Source organism: Dasypus novemcinctus, chromosome 4 (assembly GCF_030445035.2).
Source record: "Dasypus novemcinctus isolate mDasNov1 chromosome 4, mDasNov1.1.hap2, whole genome shotgun sequence".
Classification (NCBI taxonomy): Eukaryota; Metazoa; Chordata; class Mammalia; order Cingulata; family Dasypodidae; genus Dasypus; species Dasypus novemcinctus.
Window position 1 is genome coordinate 26,109,221 of NC_080676.1, and position 22,890 is coordinate 26,132,110.

At 38.2% G+C, this 22,890-nt stretch overlaps 1 protein-coding gene across 1 annotated transcript in view; it reads left to right on the forward strand.

Annotated features, from left to right (window-relative positions):
- Nucleotides 1-11,915, forward strand: part of LOC101438961 (vomeronasal type-2 receptor 1-like) — a 61,227-nt gene extending 49,312 nt beyond the window's left edge. The window contains exons 6-8 of the mRNA XM_023587640.2: nt 1,589-1,816; nt 7,727-7,850; nt 9,285-11,915. Of these exons, the coding sequence (XP_023443408.2) occupies nt 1,589-1,816; nt 7,727-7,850; nt 9,285-10,270 (1,338 nt within the window). The 3' untranslated portion in view covers nt 10,271-11,915. The remainder of the gene's footprint in view (nt 1-1,588; nt 1,817-7,726; nt 7,851-9,284) is intronic.
- Nucleotides 11,916-22,890: the final 10,975 nt, after the last annotated feature.

Consider the following 22,890-nt stretch of genomic DNA (forward strand, 5'->3'; position numbering starts at 1 on the left):
GCTCCAAAATGTGTTCATAAACTGTAATGAATGTACCTCAACATCCTCAGTGAAGGATGTTGTTAATGTGGGAGAATGTGGGAGGTATAGGGAGTGAGGCATGTGGGAATCCCTTATATTTTTATGTAACATTTATGTAATCTAAATTATCTTTTTTTAAAAAAATTAATTAAAAATATTTTGTTTCTTTGTATACTGACTTAAGCTGAAGACTTTCAGTTATATTGCCTTGATCCATGTGACCGAGGTTAGGCAGGAAAAAAAGTCCTACTTTTACAAGCTGGGAAATTGTCACTCAGGTTCCATGCCTTGGCTGAGGTCATAGTTAGAGTCAAAATATGATTTTGGACAATCAGACAACGTAATTCAGGTTCTTTCCAGTAGGTGGCGCGGCCTCTCTGGTGTGTAGATTGGGTACTGGACTGGGCCGTGTGGGAATCATGAACCCAGCATGTGGTGCTAACAAACACCAACACAGAATGTGTCCCTGTGCAGACTGGGAACCTCTGAACAGAAGAAAACATGCTCTTATTCCAGGAAAGGTTGATGGGCTGAGGCAAGAGTAAGAGAGATTAATTTTTCAGGGCATCCCTGTTGAAGTTGATAGAATCCTTCTGTAGGTGGAGAACTAGCCTCATCCTCTTGGGTAGGCTTGGGAATGGCCTCTTCTGCACACCCTTCTCCCTGAAGCACTATAAATTCATCTTTAGCACACAGGGGCAATGCCTTAGCACATGTTATCCCCGTGGCTTAGAATCCGCTTGCTACCAGTGTTTGTCATGCCAATTCCTATTAATATCCAGCTCAAACGGTCACTTTCTGGGGAAAACACTTCTAATTTTCCCAAGGCAATTAGTTAGCCAGTCCCTAACCTTTGCTTGCTCAATACTTTGTCTACAATAGCAACACAACCCCATTAAATTTTACTATTGGTAGTTTATTTGTCTTGTCTTCCACTGGACTGTGAACTTTGCAAGGGCAGGGAATGGACCTTATTGATCTGCATGTCCCCAACCACCCAGCATAATGAAGGGAGTCATGGTAGTAAGGGATTGTGCTGTATAAGTAGAAGAAAGCTAGGAGGAAGTGAAAACTCCTCTCTTCCCCAGATAATGTTAGGAGATATTAGGGAATTTTAGGCACTACTCTGCCTTAGAATAGGCCAGTGATGTCCAGTAGGAATATATGACCACACAGGTAATTTGAAAATTTCTAAACAGATGAAATCAATAGTAATAATTTAATAATATATTTTATTTAACATAATTTATCCAAAATAATATCTTAACAGGTACTCATAATCAAGAAAATAAAAAATAATAAAAAATAAATGAGATTGTTTTGTTGAACTAAGTCTGCCGTCCAGCATGTATTTTACACTTAGAGTACATCTCAATCCACCAGCCTCCTTTCAAGTTTCAATAGGTACAGGTGGCTAGAGGTTATTGTGGGAGACAGCAAAGGTATGGAGGAAGAGGGAAGAATCAAGTCCCATGAATTAAAGGAGTTCTAAATTGTTTTCTTTATAAAACTTTATTTTCTAGACGGCAGGATTTTTACAAATTGCTTTTTCCCCTTTGCTTTCTAGTTAATGTTCTATTTGAAGTCACTTAGGTTTACAACACATAATGGAATTAGAATGAAAATTGACGATAATGGAGATGTGACTGGATACTATGATCTTCTAAATTGGCAACTAAATGATAATGGTGAGATTGACTTTGTTAAGGTTGGAGAATATATATTCACGGACACCAAATTTGAACTTGCGATGGACGAGTCTGCAGCAATATTTTGGAACACAGAATCATCAAAGGTTAGTTACTCTGGTATCTTATTTTGTTTATATAAACAGAGAATTCCATTTCTATAATGAATGTTTCAGGTACTTAAAGAATACCAAACACCTAGAGTTGACCCTTCCATATCAGTCTTTCCAAATACAGTAAGAAAACCTTTTCATAAAATTCAGATTTTTTGTCTTTAGACAATTTTCTTGGATTATAGGTTATAACATTAGGTTGCTTCATTGTTTTGTTTTTCTTCTTCAAGTACACCAGTTACATTTATTCATATCTCCTTTATCTGACTTCCATTTCATCTTCTTTCTCTGACCATTTTTGCCGTTTTCTTTTCTTTTTTTATCATTCTGTTTGTTTTCCTACTTTATTCAATACCCCTTATTAAATTTTCATTCAAATATATTCTTTTTTGAACCCTTTGTAATTTCCCCTTGTTTCTAAAATAGTTTGTTTTTTCTTTAGTTTCTTTCCTGAGTACAACTAGTTTTTGCTTCATTTCTTCAGTTTTGTATTCATTTTTGTTCTTAGTTTTTAAGATTCAAGATTTTTTGCACATATCCAAGAGATTTCCTGAGATTTTTGTGTTTGAAGTGCTATGTTATAACATTCTTTTGCGTAATTATTTTTGAAAGTGAATTTTATTAATTTTCATTTTCTTTTTTCTTCCTATGATAGTCTTGTATGGAAGTATACTTCTGTTTTTGGTCATTTTTATGGACAAGGGTAAAGTTTGGGGTGACTTACAGGATTCCTATTTCAAGACTGCCTTTTCTATTAGTGAAGTGCAGTTTATTTAATGGATGACTTTTTTGTAATGGGGGAGGGGGTTAATGTGTCTTGATTTTTTGTTTCTGCAGAATCCTTAATTTCTCCTTTTCTTTTCCTTCCCACCACATCTCAAAAAGGCACTTGTCCCTTGCTCTGTCCCCTCTTGTTTCATTGAAGTGGTGCCTTCCTGAAAATGTCATTTTGATTCCCACTTTCAAGTTTTTTCTCTATAACCAGTGCTAAATCTGCAGACCTGTTCTCCCTTAGGATAGGACTTCTTCATTCTAGGAATGATATTATTTGCTTTCCATCAACCTTAGTTTCTCTGCTACCCTTTATTTTTTTCTGTGCATTTTCTCCAGCATTCCCTCATTTTCTACACATTCAGTGTTGAGGCAGGAACTGCAGAGATAGTCTTGCTGGAATTTAATGACCATTTTTCTACTTATTAGTACTTTGGAAATCATAGTATTCTCAGGATCTTTGTGATGTTGAAGACACGGGTACGGGTAATTTTATTTACTCGTTTTCTTAGGGTGGGAGGAATCTCGCCCCAAATCTTTTTGGGTGGTCTTTTGCAAAGGATGTGTGGAGAGATTCATAGTTTACCAGTTACCATTACCTTTTTGAGTAACCTTGAAGTCCTCCTTTTTCCTCTCTGACAGTAGTTCTGGAGAGACTTCTTATTCCTCCATTTTTTCTTTTTAATTATTCCTAGAGTCACAGGAGGGAGGATGTACCAGTTTGTAATGCGAGGTAGGGAATGAACACTAGCTACCAGTATTGTATAACTATGGGTGCATAGAATTATGCTTGATTAATAAGCTTTAATGAATCATTCAAAAGATGTTTCATTAGGAGATTATAGGAGAGAAGGCTGAGGTTCATAACTTCAAAATTCTTTTCAAAATATTGTTTTCGAAATTGTAGTGGGAGGTAATAGAGGTAAGGCTATGAAGTCCTTACTCCAGATAAAAAGAGGTTATTTTCATTATTACTTTAATTATTGTTATGCATTATTATTTATTAATAAAGGCACTATTATTTATTTCATTATCTATCATTCATTACTACTATGATTTTTCTTTCTCCTCCTCCTATAGCAGTAGAGGTACTGCAAGCCTGCAACTCTGAATATTTTAAAAGACAAGTGGTTGGTAAACTAGAGGCTGGGTCCCCTGGGTACTCAATGTAGAGATAAAGACTAAGGAAGTTAAAAGAAAACACCATTGCTTATCAGACAATGGAACTTTTTTATACTTAATGAAATATTACATCTAGAAGAGCAGAGCTATAGGGTTTTTGATATTCTAGCTTAGTGTTCACTACAGGGTTATAATGTTACTGTAAAACGATAGAGTGGTGGAAAAGTATTGGCAACTTAATCTTCCATGTGAATCTCAGAATGGAAGAACCAGGAGTGTGAGAGAGAATTGGTGTCAGTATTGCAGAGGATTTTCCTTTGCTACCACAGGACTTTTTTTTTTTTCACCTTAATCTTGCTTCTTGCTAATGCATTGTCTTTCTCATGTGGCCATTTTGACCTGAGGTCTGAGATCCCCAAGAAGTCTTCTGAATCATGCTGGGACAGGATCTAAGAATGAGAGACAAGGAAATTAAGATTTTTGAGTTGCTGCCCTATTTGAGACACATATGAGATCTTTATTACCTGTGGGTCTATTCCTTTCTGCTTTCCATGTGTAGCAATAAACATATACTCATACACAGTCACCAAAATCATATATATACATGCATAGACACTAGTTCCTCCCTTTCTTAGCTCATCCTTAAGTTGTACTTGATCACATTATGGGATGTAAAAATAAAAGTTTGTCATTGTTCACCATGGTAGATCAGAGCTTTCTACTATATTTTAGTTCTTTGACTTAGCGGTTCTCTGTGCAATATGGTAACCTCTAGTTACATGTAGCTTTTTAAATTTAAATTAACTAAAATTAAATAAAATTAAAAATTCACTTCCTTAGTCATGTTAGTCACATTCCAAGTGCTCAATAGCCTGTGGCTAAGGGCTACCATATTGGATGGCACAGATATAGAGCATTTCTATCATTGCAGAAAGTTCTATTAAACAGAGCTGCCTTAGACCTAAAGTGTAACACATCTTCTATGACCCACAGCTAAATCCCTGGATGAAGAGCTTCCTAATGGATGGGGCATGAGACTTTTCATTTATTATTCCTAGTGTTAGGTCAATAGTAGATGCTTCAATATAAATTTATTGCGTAAAAAAAGGGGAAGATGTTACTGTTTACATATATGAGGTTCACAGAATGCTTTTTTTCATTAAAAATGGCTGAATAATATTAAAATGCAATAATAGACTTCCATTCTAGTAATATTTTAGTAGAGCATAGTAATCTTATTTTTCTTATCTACTTTATTAAAATTGGAATTATATTTATATAGTGAAATTGTATCAAATGTAATTCCATACAAGGTTAATAAGCATCTACTACCATGAGTCCAACTCTCTGTTAAGCACAGCAGCAAGGTAACTGCCTTCATAGTTGCAATTTAACTAATTAATTAATTGAGCAAATATTTATTGAGAACAATATTATATATGCTAGACATTATTCTAGGTACTCAGGATTTGTCAGTGTACAAAACAGAACAGAAACTTGTCTAATGGAGCTAAAGTTGCAGTTCGGAGGAAAAAGGTAATAAAAAACATAAGTAAATTATATAGTGGTTTTTAAAAAAAGATTTATTTATTTATTTTATCCCCCCCACCCCCACCGATGGCTCCCTCATCTGTCTGCTGGTTGTTTGCACTTTCTGTCTGAAATCTGTGTCTGCTCATCTTCTTTAGGAGGAATGGAGACTCAAACCTGGGACCTTCCATGTGGGTGGCAGGTGCCCAATTGCTTAAGCCACATCTGCTCCCTGGTTGTTGTGTCTCCTTGTTGTGTCTCCTCTTTGAGCCTCCTCATTGCATCAGCCTGTTGCATGAGCTCATTGTGTCGAATTATTGTCTGCTCTCTTCTTTAAGAGGTACTGGGAACCAAACATAGGGCCTCCCATGTGGGAGGAAGGTACCCAACAGCTCGAGCCACATCTGCTCTGTATAGTGTTTTAAAGTGGGACAATATTAGGGAGAAAAAGTAAGCAGGAAATGAGAGGGGAAGGGTGTTGGGGGGTTGGTAGTGGTTGTATTGTAATTTTACGTAGCGTGGTCAGGGAAGATCTTGCTGGGTGACATTTGAGCAAAATGTAGACAAAGAAAATCTATGCATTATCTAGCCACATTTCAAATTCTCATTGGTCATATGTGCAATAAAATAATCCAGGTTGTTAATAAAGGTAGCTTGGACCAGGATAAAAATAGTAGAGATGGTAAGAAATAGTTCGATTCTGGATCCATTATAGAGAAGCCAGTGGGTTTACAGACAGACTGGATTTGGCAGTGGCCTGCATGAAACAATGAGAGGATAACGTAAGGCATGATTCAGGCATAATCGTAACCTGAGTCTGGGTATTGGTGAGCAGAGGGGCCTGAGTGATGGACAGGGTACACATAGACAAGTAACAGAAGATAAGACTGGAGAGATTATGGGTGAGAATGGTGGTATCAGAATTAGGGGATTTGGGAGGGGGAATAGATTTGATAGGGGTGGTTTAGGACAAGTTGAATTTGCAGTGATGATGGGGTCTCGCAGTAAGGATATGTTAGAAGTTTAGAAAATGGAATTAGGGTTCAAGTGGGAAAAGTACATGTTAGAGATCAAGATTTTGGGTGTTCTATAGAAGTGCTGATCAAAGACAAGAGAATGAGTGAGCTGCTTTACAGATACGTAGAAAAGCAGAGAATCAATGACCAAATCCAAGAAAATCCCCATAGTGATGAGCAAGGTAGAGGAAGTAGAAGTAATAAAATAGAGGGACCTAGTAGAAATCAGGGGAGTCAACATTTCAAGAAGGGTTAATTAAAAGTGTCAAATATTGAAGAGAGATAAAGGAGAATGTGACTAGAGGAAAAACTATCAGATATGGCAAGAAGAGGTGAGTGGTTTGGAAGCTAGATCATAGGGGTTGAAAAGAGAAGGGCTACTGAGAAATGGAGCAAAAAGGCATCAACCCATGTTCATTATAGTTTCCAAAGAAAGGTATGGAGAGCTCTTTCCAGAAGCCTGGGTCAAGAGTGAGGAAATCCAACTCATTCATTGATGATTTTATCATTATCTTTCAGTTTGAGAATACCTTGTTGTCACTCCTGCCTGTAATAGCAGCTCCTCAAACTGCACTGGAATTATGATTGAATATACATACAATTAATAAGAAACCTACCCATTGCATGGCAATTTATTCTTCAATAATGTTATATACCATAGCCTAGCTCGGAGATTTCTAATATTTTCCATGATAGTGAACTCATATTTACTCTGAAAAACATGTAAAAATTCTAATTTCCAAAAAATATATAAATGTGATTATTCACATTCCAAAATGAATCTTTGCTTAATGGAAAAATGTATGTTATCTGCCTTTCAAATAGGAAATGCTACAGTACATTGAGAGATGAACCAATTTATAAATATTGAATTTATACTGGATTTCTAGATGCACATCCATTTAGAATGTAAAGGGAGCCCCGTGTTCATCACTGAGCTTTTAAAACTCTTTTAGAAAGGAATATTCCAGTCCACTCTTCCTTTTCACTCTTAGTTTTTCCTACAGAAAAAGCCTTTCATTTTTCTTTCTAGTGAACCTCATGACACGTTTTCAACTTTAAGTCTGTTACGGGATGGCTATGCTGAGAAGAAATATTTTTCAGGATATCAAGAAGATTTGGGGTCATAAGAACCCCCATAACTAGGAGCAGACTTGCCATATAGTTGTCTTCTCAGAGATCCCTGGGCATGGAGCCCAGTCTGGTTTCCGGGGTTAGAAAGAACTAACTTTAGGATTAGCTTTACATTTATAGACTCATGCAAAAGACTGCGTTTTAGCAAAAGGCATCTCCAGGTTCTCGATGTTGTTATTTTTCTCTCTGTCCACTCTTGTTCTTGCCCAGGTATCTTGGGTTTCCCAGGTTACCACAAAGCATTCATGGCCATCCAGGCTGGAGCTTCCTTAGCCTCACGAGCGGTGGCGACAAAGGGCCTGCTTACATGTGTTGTGTTTGTCTTTGCCAGCTTCCTTACTCAGTGTGTACTGATGAGTGTACGCCTGGGACTCGGAAGGGCATTCGTCAGGGGGAACCAATCTGCTGCTTTGACTGCATCCCATGTGCAGATGGACATGTGTCACGGGAAGCAGGTACAGACCCAGGCTTTTCTCATCTATGTTAAGATGCAATTAAATTAAGCGTGTATTGACAAAGAGGTCCTTGGGCGTCTTCTTTATAAATAGGTATGAACAATTTATAATAAAAATCATTATAATCCACCAAACTATTGGGTGTTCAGTGTACCGTGGAAAAAAAGTGTAATATTGGGTTTCAGTTCTAAAGCTGTTCCAGTTGGGAAAAAGACTTACAACCATGAAGGTAATAGGAGAAAAACAAACAAAAACAAAAAACGTGAAATGCAAAACATGAGTAAATGGATTCATAAAAATTATTTAAAATTAATTTAATTTTTGAAATAGATTAAATACTAGCTATGTTTGCACATGGGAAAAGATGAATTACAGTTGTATCTTCTGCCAAATTATCTCTCTTTGGAACAAGAAGATCTGGAATTAACTAAGGACTAAATCATTATAGCCTGCTTTTCTGTCCCTAAAGACAATTGGCTTAATGTCATGATTTCTCAAAGTTTGTAGGGCCGATGAATTCTGTAACAACTGCTCTATGAATTCTCCGATATCGCCGCTAGATTGCTGATATTTATGACCACTTATGACTTCTGCTTGGTGTGCTTTGCTTTGGAAGTGTGTTAGAGCAGGTTTGTACAACTCCCTGGATCACACATGGCCAGTCCCTGCACAGTTACATTCAAAGAGGCACAGTTCAGTAGTCAAAAGGAATGAAAAAGGAACCCCAGTCCTTACCTGCATCTTTCAAAGTGTGTCAAAGTGATCTATTTTATAATCTACCACACATTCATCTCAAATAGCCTTTTCTTAGGTGTCAGTATCCTCCTTTGGATAACCCGCCCAGCAAAATGCCTCAAGCTCTCTCTCAACCTCAGTCCATAAGGTTGTTGTTTCCCTTCTTTTCCTCAGTCCTTCTCTACACAGTCTCTCAAATCTGAGGAGAAACAGCTCCCCTTAGAGCGTGGGGAAGGCAAGTGCTAAGTGGGCAGAAGCACAGTTCTCTTTAGTAGGTAGGGAGTGTTAATTTGTATTTTAATCAAACTTATCCCTGCCAAAATCCTGTTCATTGTTTCAGTTTAGTAACTTTAATTTTCTCGTATATGGGAAATTATTTTAGATTGTTCTGAGTTTTATGAGAATGCACCACTTCCCTTCACAATTAGGTAATTAGAACAGAAAGAAGGAGGCATCTTACTGAAATGGCCTACGTAAGAAAGGCTGAAACCAAGATGACAGACTGAATTTACAAAACTGAAAATAAATCTTAATCTGTAATATTATCTGGACACTTTAAGTCATTTTATTGCTTCTTTTGAGAAAATATGGTATAAAGGGATTGCCAGAGTCCTTTTTTCCAGGTTGCTCTGGGCTAGTCACAGCTCAAGGAGAATATTTGATTTCCTTCCAGCCCATTCTTTGTTCTTTGTTCAATAGGTCAAAGGGAATGCGATAAATGTGATGAGGACTATTGGTCAAATGCCCAAAAAAGTGAATGTGTGCTGAAAGAGGTGGAATTCCTTGCTTATGATGAAGCCTTGGGATTCACACTTGTCATCCTCTCCATCTTCGGGGCACTTGCGGTCTTGGCAGTCACAACTATATATATAATATACAGGAAAACACCCCTTGTGAATGCCAATTACAGGGAACTGAGCTTCCTCATTCAGGTTTCTCTTATCATCACACTGCTGTCTTCCATGCTTTTCATTGGGAAGCCATACAACTGGTCTTGCATGGCCCGCCAGGTCACTCTAGCATTTGGCTTTTCTCTTTGCCTCTCTTGCATTCTTGGCAAAACTATTTCACTGTTTTTAGCCTACAGAATTTCTAAATCCAAAACCCGACTTATATCCATCCATCCCCTCTATTGGAAAATCATTGTGTTAGTCTCCGTTCTAGTTGAGATTGGCATATGCACAGCCTACTTGGTATCAGAACCCCCAAGAGTGTACAAGAACATGGAATCTCAAAGTATAAAGATCATTCTGGAATGCAATGAAGGTTCCATAGAATTTTTATGCTCCATATTTGGGGTTGATGTCTTCCTGGCCTTACTATGCTTTCTTACAACCGTTGTGGCTCGCCAGTTGCCAGATAATTACTATGAGGGAAAATGCATCACCTTTGGGATGTTGGCCTTTTTCATTGTCTGGATCTCTTTTGTCCCTGCCTACTTGAGCACCAAAGGCAAGTTCAAAGTAGCTGTAGAAATATTTGCCATCCTGGCATCCAGCTATGGTTTGTTGGGCTGCATATTTGCTCCCAAGTGCTTCATTATTCTGCTGAGGCCAAAGAGGAACACCGATGAACTTGTTGGTGGAAGGGTCCCTACTACAGATAAGAGCATCCAGCTAACTTCAGCGTCCGTGAGCAGTGAGCTGAATAATACCACAGCGTCGAGCATTGTTCCGGATGACTAAGGCTGTGAGTTTTGCATGTCTTTCCAAGCCGAGACGTTGACATGGTTTGACAGTCCCTTTCATGTGGCTCCTGCAGCAGCTGTCTGATGCTCTGGGGTGAAATTGAGGAATTAGATTCTGACAGTGTAGTCTTAGAATGATAATGAAATTTCATATTGTAAGATACCATTAGGTATAAATTGGAATTTTTAAAATATTGTAATTATTAACCATTTCATTCAAACATTTCATAATAGTTGGCTTAGGGAGTAGATAGTAGAGGACATCATAGGAATAAGTAATCTTAAGTGATGGATTAAATATTTGGCCCTTGAATATAGTTTTGTTTTGATGTCATAGTCTGATTTAGACATTTAGATTTAACAGAGAAAAATAATGGGGAGCAAAAGAGATATCTTGCTCTTTATCCTGTTAATGTTTTCCTGGAAAAGACACATTTTCTCTGATTGAGGCAAAAATTGCAGCTCATTAACTTTCACTTCGAACAGGGGGTTTGGTAAGATAATTTATACTTCAAAGGACTCTGTGGCATGCAGAGAAGACCGAAAGACCTGAGATGCCAACAAAACTCAGTTCCTCCTTGAACTCATAATGGGAATGGACAAGTCTCTCCTAGAGGGAAGGCAGGGCCTTCTTGCTCCAGATTTTCCTGGAGAAGAAGTGGAAAGTCTGTGAATTTAAAAACATTCCTCTGCTTACAGAATAAAAATGGAGGGAGTTAAAATGTCATCAAGGTGGTTATTAAGCTGATTATATAGTGAATACCAAAATGGCATGAAAGCAAATCTTTACTAGAGCAGGTATATAATGCAAGATATTTTTAGGGTAAATTGAATATAGATGTTTGCTTTCTGATTATTCAGAGCTAACCATTAATTCTCATAATGGAAGTGTTATAAAAATATTTTCAATATTCTTCCAGATCTGAAACTTTAAAAATGACATATATATATATGTCATATATTTATGACATATATATTTATGTGCATGTGAATTAAATGTATGGGAAAGAGGTTACGTAGAATGACTGATAAATTAAAAACCCATGTGTGTACTTGACTCTAGAAATACAACAGGATGAGAAAGAGCTCTGTCTTCAAATGAATAAATCATTTCTGAGATTATCAGTTAATCAATTTGGAGTGTCAAGCAGGTTTGTGGCAGCAGAAAGCTATGCTGTGATGACTGGTTTAGCAGGACAGGTCTATAAGGAACTTATTTACTAATTTTCTAAGAATGATCATTTTACATCAGACAAATGGGATGAGCTTTTTGTAATTTAGATAGGAGATTTACATCAAGTACCTGCAAAGCTCAAAAGTGAATGCATCTTTTGGAGGCCAGTGGTATCCCAGTATTTTCTGGAGAAGCATTTATTTATTCATCCATCTCCCCAACACTCTTATACTTGATCTTAGCTAAAAGGCTGAGATGCGATCCCCAACACTTTTAAAGAGCTTTCACCACCATCTTTAGAATGATTAATGGTAAACTAAATCACAGAACGAAGAACAGGGAGGTTACTTTCTTTGTCCCTTCATTCAACCCAGTGATGGAATTTGAAAAAATCCTTTGACAAGGATTCCTTGTCAAAGTATAGATCGATAAGAATCTGTAATTCCTTTTTTTTTTTGCTCAATTATATCTACAGCTTGAATAGTCTCAATCATCCATTTTGAGATTAAAATAAAAGTTGAAAGATAAGTCATGTCTAGTGTCTTGTTTTACTTTTATATCTGAAATATTTTAATCTAAGCATAATCCATTTCTTTTCTAAGATATTGATTATTGGATTTATGGTCTCTAAAAAAGATGATTCCAGAGTCTATCTGAGTAGCATCAAAGACTCTGCTGCCTCCTTTCATGCCACATGCCTTGGTACTACTGCTCATTGCCTCGTATGCTTTACAATCATTGATTTTCCTGATCAGCAACAGGTTTGAGAAACTTAAGAAAATGACTATTATTCAAAACCAAAATATCAACTAAACTTGCCTATTTAATTTTGATGCTTGTTTATACAATTTTACAATTCTAAAATTATCTAAATTAGCCTAGCATTATCACTTGATTTAGTACACATGCATTATTATAGAAACTGGCTTACTGAAGTTAAAGTGAATACTATATGATGGTCAAAGAATGGCTGTCTAATTTTTAGTTTTGCTTTGTACTTTGTAATGAATTACTTATCAAATATTAAAATATTTCTTGTAACATTGACATGTATTTTGTCTTTGGATGAACGGATCATTTAAAATTATTTCTAGTGAAAAATAAATGACTGGAGTCTTTATCAGCATATGATGCCTTGTAAGAAAATCTAATATAGAAGTCAACTAGTGTTGCTCACTGCTGTGGATAAGCACTTGCTGGCAACCACATGATGGGCGTTGGGGAGAAGCTCAGAATTAATTTCAGGGTAATGCATCAAAACAATGCAGTCGTTGGCTTGGGGAGCATAGAGACTAGTTGCTTGAAATAAAAAGAAAAGCAAGACATCACTTGACTTAGGTTTGACCTACACACATGTAGGATTGAGCTCTTTTGATAAAAGAAATGTTTATCAGGGCTACTTAAATCTATACCATAAGCTTTTTAATCCCTTTGGGTTAAGGCAAGAAGTCCTGAGGGAAGGGGAGAATTACCAAAAAAGGTAAGGTATTTCAATCTCCTTAAAACACAACTCTGATCTCATCTCTTTCCTGTTCTTTAACTCCCAGTGACTCTCCATTGTCTATCACGTGAATCCAGTTGCTTTAGCCTGACATTCCACACTCCACTAACTTTTTACCATCTTCAATTTTTAGTCACTTGTGGCCTGCCACTTTCTTGCCCACACCCTGTAATTCAATCCAACTGAAGTCCTGCAATTCCTAGACATCACTTCTTTTTTCCTTCTTTCATGTTGTCCACACTTATTGCTAAATCTCTAGTATCTTGAGCCATCCATCCATCCATCCATCTGTCCATTCATCCATCCATCTATCCATTACTGAGGGCATACTGTGCACCAGAATGCGCTAGGCCTAAAAGGTACAAAGATGAGGCATTGTTCCTTACTTCCAGCTATTCAGGAATTTTGGGGGTGATAGGTCATAAACTGACAATTACCCGATTATGTGATTACCTGAGACAGAGGTCACTGAAGGAGACTGGGAGCACAGAGGGGCAGGGTGAGTCAGGGTCACAGAAGCGTTCTTGGGTGAGGTAAAGTGGAACTCATTTCTGAATGACAATAAAAAATTAGCTATATGAAAGAAAGACGAACTAATACAGGCATCCCACCCAGCCTAGTGCTTGGAGCATGGTAGATGAGTACCAACTTCCTTTTCCTTTGTTCTAAAGCCTGTAGGAATTTATTTATGCTTCTTTTATGTCACTGGCCACTTTTTGCCTTGTACTGGGGTTTATCAGTCAGAGTTCTCTAGGGAACCAGAATCGACAGGATATATCTGTAGATAGAATGAGATTTCATAAAATTGTCTTGGGGATGCACAAGTCCAAATTCCATAGATCAGGCTGCACACCAGGGCCTCCAATGAAGGTCCTTGATGAGTTCCCCAGGAGACACTGTCTGTCTGAAGTAGAGACGGGAATTCTCTCCCTAAATACTGAAATCACTTCTTCTTTTAAGGCCTTCAACTGGTTGGATGAGATGTCACTCATTGCTGACAGCAATCTCCTCAGTTGATTGTAAATGTAACCAGCCATCTATGCAATCAACTCACTGATGATTAAAGTCCATGAAATGCCCTTGTATTATAATTAGCCCAGTGCTTGCTTGACCAAACAACTGGGCACCACTATCTGGACAAGTTGACACAGTAGCTTAGCCATCACATAGGGTTATCTGATTCCGTGTCCTGCTTCTATCATGACATTATGATTTATTTTGTGATGGAACCTTACTTAATGTATCTTGGTAACCTTCTCATCTAGAATGTACCTTGAATTTAAATGATTCCCAATACTTTTTGAAAAATGAATGGATGGATGAATAAAGTTACTAAAATAGCCAACCACACTTTGTAAAGCTCAGGGACAATATTTCAATGTGAGGAAAGGAAGAAAGGCTTGGGGGCCTGGACCACAGCAGGGCTGGAGGAAGGTGGAAAGAGCCTGTGGGGCCAGCAGGAGAGCAATAAGCACATCAAGTGGTGAGTGGAGTACTCATAGGAAGGAGCAGAGTTGGAACCAAGTGGGAAGTCTTGAGGATTCTTTCCTGGTATTCATTTGATTATTTCCCCATGATATTTGCGGCTTCTTATGTACTTGAATTTGAAGAGAAATGCAATCTCTTGTCTCTCCCCCCTCCCTGCTGCAATTTCTTCCCCAGTTATTTGGAACATCAAAAGACAGAGTAAGTATAATCTAGAGGAAGAATTATTAACAGTTTATGTAGAAAACTCTGAAATTCACTCATTTATGTTTTTAAGGGATTTTTATATATTTCCCTTGATATTTTTGGAAAAAAGATTTGGACATAAAAAGAATAATATGAAAATTGGAATCAACCAACTATATTAAGGGTAAGTTAACTGTTGGAGCAAACAACTCCTAAATGTTAGAAGCTTAACAAATTAACACACACTAGGACTAATGTACGTGCTCCTGGACAGGCTGCTTTTCTGGGCGGCCCTCCTCCAGATGGTGGTACAGGGAGCTTCTGGATATTATCAGTTGTCCCACCCTACCCAATCCTCTTCCTTTTCTGCCCTGTTCTGTGACCTCTATGGACTGCACCATGTAAACTCCCTTACCTGCTGGCTTCCAGTGAGTTTAGACAGTGGGAGGCACCAGTCAGGGCCTGAAGAATGGGAGGAGAGGTTAGGATCTTTGCTGCCCTTCATTCCCTCCCTGTCACATGTAGTTTCATTCATAGCTTATTCCTTTACCCATGGTACCTCTCCCATGGCTATGGCTCTGATACCTGATAGATTGATCTCCTTCCCTGTCCTTTCACATCAAGTTGTGGTCACAGCTTCCCACTCTTGCTAGTCTCAGGTGCTTCACTATCCCTTGTTAGGGCCTTTGACTCTGCTTACTCTTGTCAATTGTCCCTTCTTTACACCCTCTTCTCATCTGAGTGTTTCCTGCTGGGACCCTAATTATTATAAAATTGGATTCCTTTCATTTGATGCTGCCACCATCCTCAATGCATGCCATAGGAAGTTCCTGCAGAAGCGGAAGAGTGCCTGTGGGGGCAGGCACAATAGGTACTTAACCATAAAGGCCCATAAAGTGACACAGATTATTTTACTCACATCTTATTGCCTAGAAGTAGGTTCCATCTAAATGCAAGAGAGCTGGGAAATGTAGTTCCATAACTTCAATGGCTCTACTTTATGGACATGAATCTTTAGTGATCAGCTAGCCATCTTCAGATGACCTAAAATAGACAGATATCCATAGAAAGTTTCAAATAATATACATAGAAGAATGGACACATAAGAAGATATGTAGAGGATTCTGGAAAGATAACAGCAGAAGCGTCATTTCTGAATCTTCTTGAACACCTTGAGAGAATAACCAGTATAGCAAAGCTAAAAGCCCATGGAGAGTATCTACAACAAAACTAGGTGACATAATATCCCCAGGTACAACAAAGTACAATGAGGTAGAGACAAATCAGCAACAGCTGTGACATCCATATGGTATCAGAAATGACATGGGAAGAAATAGAGGATAAAAGGTCTCATGATAGCTGTGAGAAAACTCTACAGCTGCTATCTGAAAGTCACTGGAGGCTCAGGGGGCTATTCTGAGGAGAGCAGCAAAAACTAGGAGAGTTCTTTACAGGTTCCAATTCATGGAAATATGTAAGTGGGCTGTGGGAAGGTCTGTGGTGAGTGGTTGGGATCTGGGCCCTAGGAACTCTTGAAACATTAAACAGAAGTACCTCTCAAGGATGGGGTCTCCACTGCAGAAAAAGTGCTGGGACTAGTATCCAAACTGGACAGGCAAGGACAATAGAGGCAAAAGAAAGAGACTTCTTAAATCCAATTGGTCAAAGTAAACCCTTTCTGACTTAAACTTGTGTCATCTTGATATTTATGGTAAAGTTGAACATGAATGAGAAAAACAAAGGTTTTATATTTTTAGGATAATGTCTTAACTATCCTGATCATGGTTATCTCTGCTAATGGGTGAAGCAATAGTAAAGATAATATGAAATTACATATGATAGTCATATGGTTGATTTTATCAATAAATATTCCAGGATTTTTACATGTTATGTGGCTACTCATTTCCCATCAGTGCACAATAACTCAGAACACTTGGACTTCCTCATGGAAATACTTTTGGAATTTGGAACAAATTATTTTGAATATCCTCAATTATGAAAAACTTTACTTTTTCAGAGTAATTTGATTTTTCACATTTTTATTAAACATTGAACGAAAAATATATGAGGAAAAGGAGATGTGTAAAAGGTTGAATTGAATAAGAATAGGAGTAAAACAAAGAGAAAATGATGTTAATAGCTACTCTGGAAACGTATTGTGTTATCTACTGAAGCTGAATATATATGTATATACCATACAACCGAGCAAATTCACTCCCTGGAATATACTTAACAAAATACATATCTGTATGCTTACCAAAAAAATGAATACTAGATGATTTGCAGCAGTACTGATTGTAATTACCCAAATGTCCACCAATGGTAGAACAGATAAATAAACTGAGATAAAAGTACACTATGGGATACTGTATTGCAATGAGAATTAATAATATACAATTATACGCAACAACATAAATGAGTTTCACAAAAAAATGTTGAGTGAAGGAAACCAGACTCAGAAGAATGCTCAGTATTTTTTTATTTACATCAAGTACAAATTAGTTATACTTGAGGGTGGGTGGGTAGTGATGGAAAGAAGCACAAAGGGGGCTTCTTGGGGCTGGTCGTGTTCCGTTTCTTGATCTAGGTGCTGGTTGCGTGGGTGTTTTCAATCTGAAAATGTGTCAAGTTGTACACTGTACACTTATGAAATGCACACTTAGAATACTTGTTAAATAGGATGTATTTTTAAATTTCAACGAAAAATTTCTCTTCCCTTGCTTCCTGTGAGGCTTTGGGTAAGTCACTCAAGTATTCTGTGTCATGTCTGGAAATAAAGTGGTTGAGTTAGTGAATCTCTGAGATCGAATCTAGCTGTCATGAGCTAGCTCGCTGCACTCTAGGTTGCTCGGTGGAGAGAAGACCAGAGCGGAGTAAGGCTGAATGCTGGGAGACCAGTTTGGAAGTGACTACAGTCATCCAGGCAAGAGATCGTGATGGCTGGACCAGGACCCTCAACAATTTGGGCAGGTTAGACATTGTCACATCAGATTTCCTTATCTAATTTGGACATTTGGCAGCTGGACACATTTGAAGTGTGTATTCAAAGAAAAGGGACACCTTAGAAAGTTACAATTTAAGTATCTAATATCACTTTCCCAAATAGTCATATTATATTGTGCTGGCTCTTATTACCCTTTGAAATTCAGACTCACGAGGGAGTTTATCACCTTAAATACTGATAAAGCCCCCTGAGTGGAAAATGATTTTCTCAAAGTGGTTGCCAGAGCTCACTATTAGATGAAAACACGAAATATTTCCTGCTCCTCTTCCCATTTTAAGGTTTAATGACAATATAAACTAGTGTGAATGAATATAGACCTCTCCTTTACATCTTTACTTTGTAAAGTGATTCTCATAAAAGTGTCACTAGAGAAGAGAGTTCTCTCCCTTCTAGGTGCTGTCAAGAGAATTAAAAAGGACTTGGGATGCAGATGATGTTTCTGTTCTTTAAAAAAAGATGTGTTGCCACAAACCATTTCTTGGTATGACTGATGCAGGGAACAGAAAGACACAATCTCTTTGAATCGAGGTAGTGGTTGAATTGTGTCCCCAAAAAGCTATGCACAAGTCTTAACCCCGGGTACCTATGAATGTGACCTTATTTGGAAATAGTGTCTTGAGATGAAATCAACCTGGGTTTGTGGTGGGACCCAAATTCAATGACTGGTGTCCTGATAAGTGAAAGGAGAGGGAGACTTGAAACAGTGAAGGCCATCTGAAGACTTTGGAATGAGTTACTGTGGTGGGGAATCACGGAAACACAGATTCAGGCACAACAGAAACTTCCAGCCAATGACTGCTTTATTACTTACACAATACAACGGGTCCAAAAGAACAGGGAAAGCAATCCCAGGGAGGCCAAACTGCTCAGGTCAGGATCGGTGGATAGTGGCTCTGCATCTGAGGGAAGAGAGAGCCTGCGCTGTTTGAGTGTGAAGTATTTATCCAACCCAGGGGGAGGGCGCCCTGACACTGGGAATTTCTGCCCAGATAAGCATTGAATCTGTAAATTAATTTGTGTAGAATCCACATCTTAATGGTATTTGGTCTTCTGACCCATGAACATAGAATATCCATTTATTTAGGCCTTCTTGACTTCTTTTATCAATGTTATATAGTTTTCTGTGTACAAGTCCTTTACATCCTTAGTTAAATTTATCCCTGGATATTTGTTTCTTTTAGCTGCTATGGTAAACAGAATTTTTTCTTGATTTCCTCCTCAAATTGCTTATTACTTTGTGTATAGAAACACTACTGATTTTTATGTGTTGATCTTATATCCTGACATTTTGCTGAACCCATTTATTATTTATGTTGTAGATTTTTCTGGACTTTTGATATATCATGTCATCTGCAAGTGTGAAAGTTTTACTTCTTCCTTTCCAATTTGGATGCCTTTTATTTCTTTTTCTTGCCTAATTGCTCCAGTAAGTGGTAACAGTGGACCTCCTGTCTTGTTTCAGATCTCAAAGGGAAAGCTTTCAGCCTTTATCCATTGAGTATAGTGCTAGCTGTGGGTTTTTCATATATGCCTTTTATCATGTTAAGGAAGTTTCTGTCTATTCCTATTGCTCAAAGTGTCTTTATCAAGAAAGAGTGTTGTATTTTTTCAAATGTCTTTTCTGCATCAATAGAGACGATCATGTAAATTTTCTTCTTTAATTTGTTAATGTCCTGTATTACATTAATTGATTTTCTTGTGTTGAACCACCCTTCCATACCTGGGATAAAATCCACTTGACCATGGTGTATAATTTGTTTAATGTTCTGTTGGATTCAATTTACAAGTATTGTGTTGAGGATTTTCACATCTAAGTTCATTAGAGAGACTGGTCTGTAATTTTCTTTTCTTGTAGCATCTTTATCTAGCTGTGGGGTGATGTAGGCTTCATAGAAAGAGTTAGGTAGTGTCCCCAGTCTTCAATTTTTTGGAAGAGTTTGAGCGAGATTGGTATTAATTCTTCTTGAAATGGTTGGAGAATTCACCTGTGAATCCATCCGGTCCTGGGCTGTCCTTTGCTGGGAAGTTTTTGATGATGGATTCAACCTCTTTATTTATGATTGACCTGTTGAGGTCTTCTGTTTCTTCTAGAGTCAATGCAAGTTGTTTGTGTGTTCCTAGGAATTTGTCCACTTCATCTAAGTTGGCTAATTTGTTGGCATGTGGTTGTTCATAATTATCCTCTTATGATCCTTTTTATTTCTTTGGGATCAGTGGTGATGTTCCCACTCTCATTTCTGATTTTAGTTATTTGCATCTTTTTTTTTTCTTTGTTTCCTAGCTGAGCGTTTGCAAATTTTATTAATCTTCTGAAAGAAACAGATTTTGGTTTTGTTAATTTTCTCTCTATATATATTTTGCATTTCATTATTTATTTAGCTGTTTAGGCTCTCGCAGTGGGTTTTTACAAGCTGGTAAACACTGACAAATTCTTTCTCCCACAGGGACACAACCACACATTCCCAGACAGTATAAATATATGGTTGAACAAACATTAATACATATCACCATTTTATCAATTGCGTAATAAAATGAATTATCAAGTATCCAAACATTAAGTTACACAGCTCAAAAGGCATATAAAATATCAAGGAAGCGGATTTGGCTCAATAAATAGAGCATCTGCCTACCACATGGGAGGTCCAAGATTCAAATCCAGGGCCTCCTGACCCCTGTGGTGAAGCTGGCCCACACGCAGTGCTGATGCGTGCAAGGAGTGCCATGCCATACAGGGGTGTCCCCTGCATAGGGGAGCCCCACACGCAAGGAGTGTGCCCCGTAAGGAGAGCTGCCCCGTGCAAAAAAAAGTGCAGCCTGCCCAGGAGTGGGACTGCACACACAGAGAGCTGATGCAGCAAGATGAGGCAACAAAAAGAGACACAGATTCCTGGTGCCACTGACAAGAACAGAAGTGGACACAGAAGAACACACAGCAAATGGACACAGACAACAGACAACTGAGGAGGGGGGAGGGGAGAGAAATAAATAAAAAATAAATCTTTAAAAAAAATTAGATGTCTGCTGAATTCATTAACAAACCTTTTTTTGCAAGAGATTGAGAAAGAAGGGAAAAAAATCACACTTTAAACAAAAGAGCTGGCAAACAACTTCCAACAGATATAGAAAAAATTGCAAGAATTTCAGAAATTTTATGATGATTACTGTAGCCACCATAACAAAGCATCTCTACCATTTAAAAATATTTACTAAATTAAAGAGCATATTCTACATGTTCTGCACAAGATGAAAGCAATATTTTACTAAAATTATTTAATAACCCCCTCCCATTCATTTGTCAGACCCTCCCAATTAAGTTGCACCCCAATGTGCAAACATTAAATTAACTGCAAGGCTCTTTTTGGTCTGGAGACATTAAAGACATGTGTGCTTCTGTTCAATGCAGATTTTCAAAATGGAGTTTTTCTCTAAAGTCACAAAATGAGATTTATTTTTTAAAGTCAGAATCTTTTTAAAATTTTTTAATTTTATTTATCCCTTCCCCCTGTTCTCCCCCCTTGTCTGCTCTCTCTGTGTCCATTTGCTGTGTGTTCTTCTGTGTCTACTTGTATTCTCATTAAGCGGCTCTGGGAACCACGCCACCTCAGCTCCCCTATTCTGCTATGTCTTCTTATTTTCTCTCCTCTATGTCTGCTGTTGTGTCATCTTACTGTGCCAGCTCTCCATGCAGGCTGGCACTCCTGTGTAGAGGCAGGGGGGGCTTTCCTGTGAGGGGTGACATCCCCATGCAGGGAGGCACTCCTGCATGAGGCCGCATTCCTGAGTGGGCTGGCACTCAGCGTAGGCTAGCTCATGGCATGGGGCCAGCTTGCCTTCACCAGGAGGCCCTGGGCATCCTCTTATATGGTAGACAGGAGGCCAGTTGGTTGAGCCACATCCATTTCCTACAACACATTAAGTAATCCCTGTAAGACTCAGTAAAAATCCCAAGAAAATTCAATGGTTGCCCAAACCTGATATATACTGGTACAAATGTAGGAGATGTAAACATAAAGTAAACAGGCAAATAACCATATAGGCCCTACTTTCAATGTTTGAAATGGCTGAAGGAATAAATCACATAAAGTCTAGAGTGTTCAAAGTTCCTGGGATTTTAAGTTCTATATGATACTAAAAATATGTATAAGTATTGTGCTGGGTATTTTGATACCTAATCTCTCCAAATTTCTTATATATTAATAAGATCCTGGCATAGGAATAGATTTAAAGAAGACTTACAACTCAATACTGCGTGATTTCAGGCAAGGTCAATTGTGACAAATGATAAGCCCATTTTAAATGCTTACCAGCAAGAATCCAAAGAGGCTGATTGTAACCCACAGAGGTTGCAATTCTTTCAAACTTTCAGCATGGTCGAACTGCTTTTCAATACTCCTATGGAAGCTTCATTAGAATTATTCTCGTACATATTGGCTAATAGGTTTGACAAATTAGGTCCTTCCAATTCCAAGGCAATAGCATCAGGCACCCCAATTTTATTGAATGTACCAGTTGTTTCCATGACTGTTGGAGTCTTTGAAGTGCAGTCCCATTTTAGGATGATACTTCTCCAAATACAAAACTTGCTTGCTTTTAAAAGCTCCACACTGCTTTTATGAACTATCCTGGGCCTTCCTAGTGATGTGGGCTATGGGTGGAAGGTTCTTTGTCTCTTCAGAGATAACTAAGTTGTTTGACTTGTGGGTATGGAACGGTGGGGGGCTGCAGTCCTGCCCTTGGGGACTAGCAGCAGCTCTAGTCCCAGGAAATGTTTAACAATGCGGGGGCTATAAACTTTAAGTATTTAGGGGAAATGCAAAAACCAAATGTGCTAAAGGCTTATCTAGAATGTCTGGAGTCCATGCTAAAAGCTTACCTAAGAGGTGGAAGATATATGCTAATTGAAGCCTATTGAGAACTGAAACAAAGGGACCATTTGGCCTTTCCTCTCTGTATAAAAGACGTTTGAAAATCTTGTTCAGGGCTCGGGATTCAAACTGAAAGCTCCCGAGTCCGGCCGGCCGTCAATAAACCATTTTTCCTTCTCAAAATCATTCCTGAGTCCTGGCCTCTCTATACTCAAATAATTGAACTTCTCTTAAATTCCACAACATTTTTGGTGACTCTGGTGGGATAATAAATGAAGGCCAGAGACGGTAGCATTTTGCTGCCCCTTCCAAATCCCCGAGGAAGCCGGGAGGACTCGGGTGAACCCCAAATCTGGGTGCCCCTGGATTAAATTTAATCCAGAAAAGATGTGGGCTCCACCAG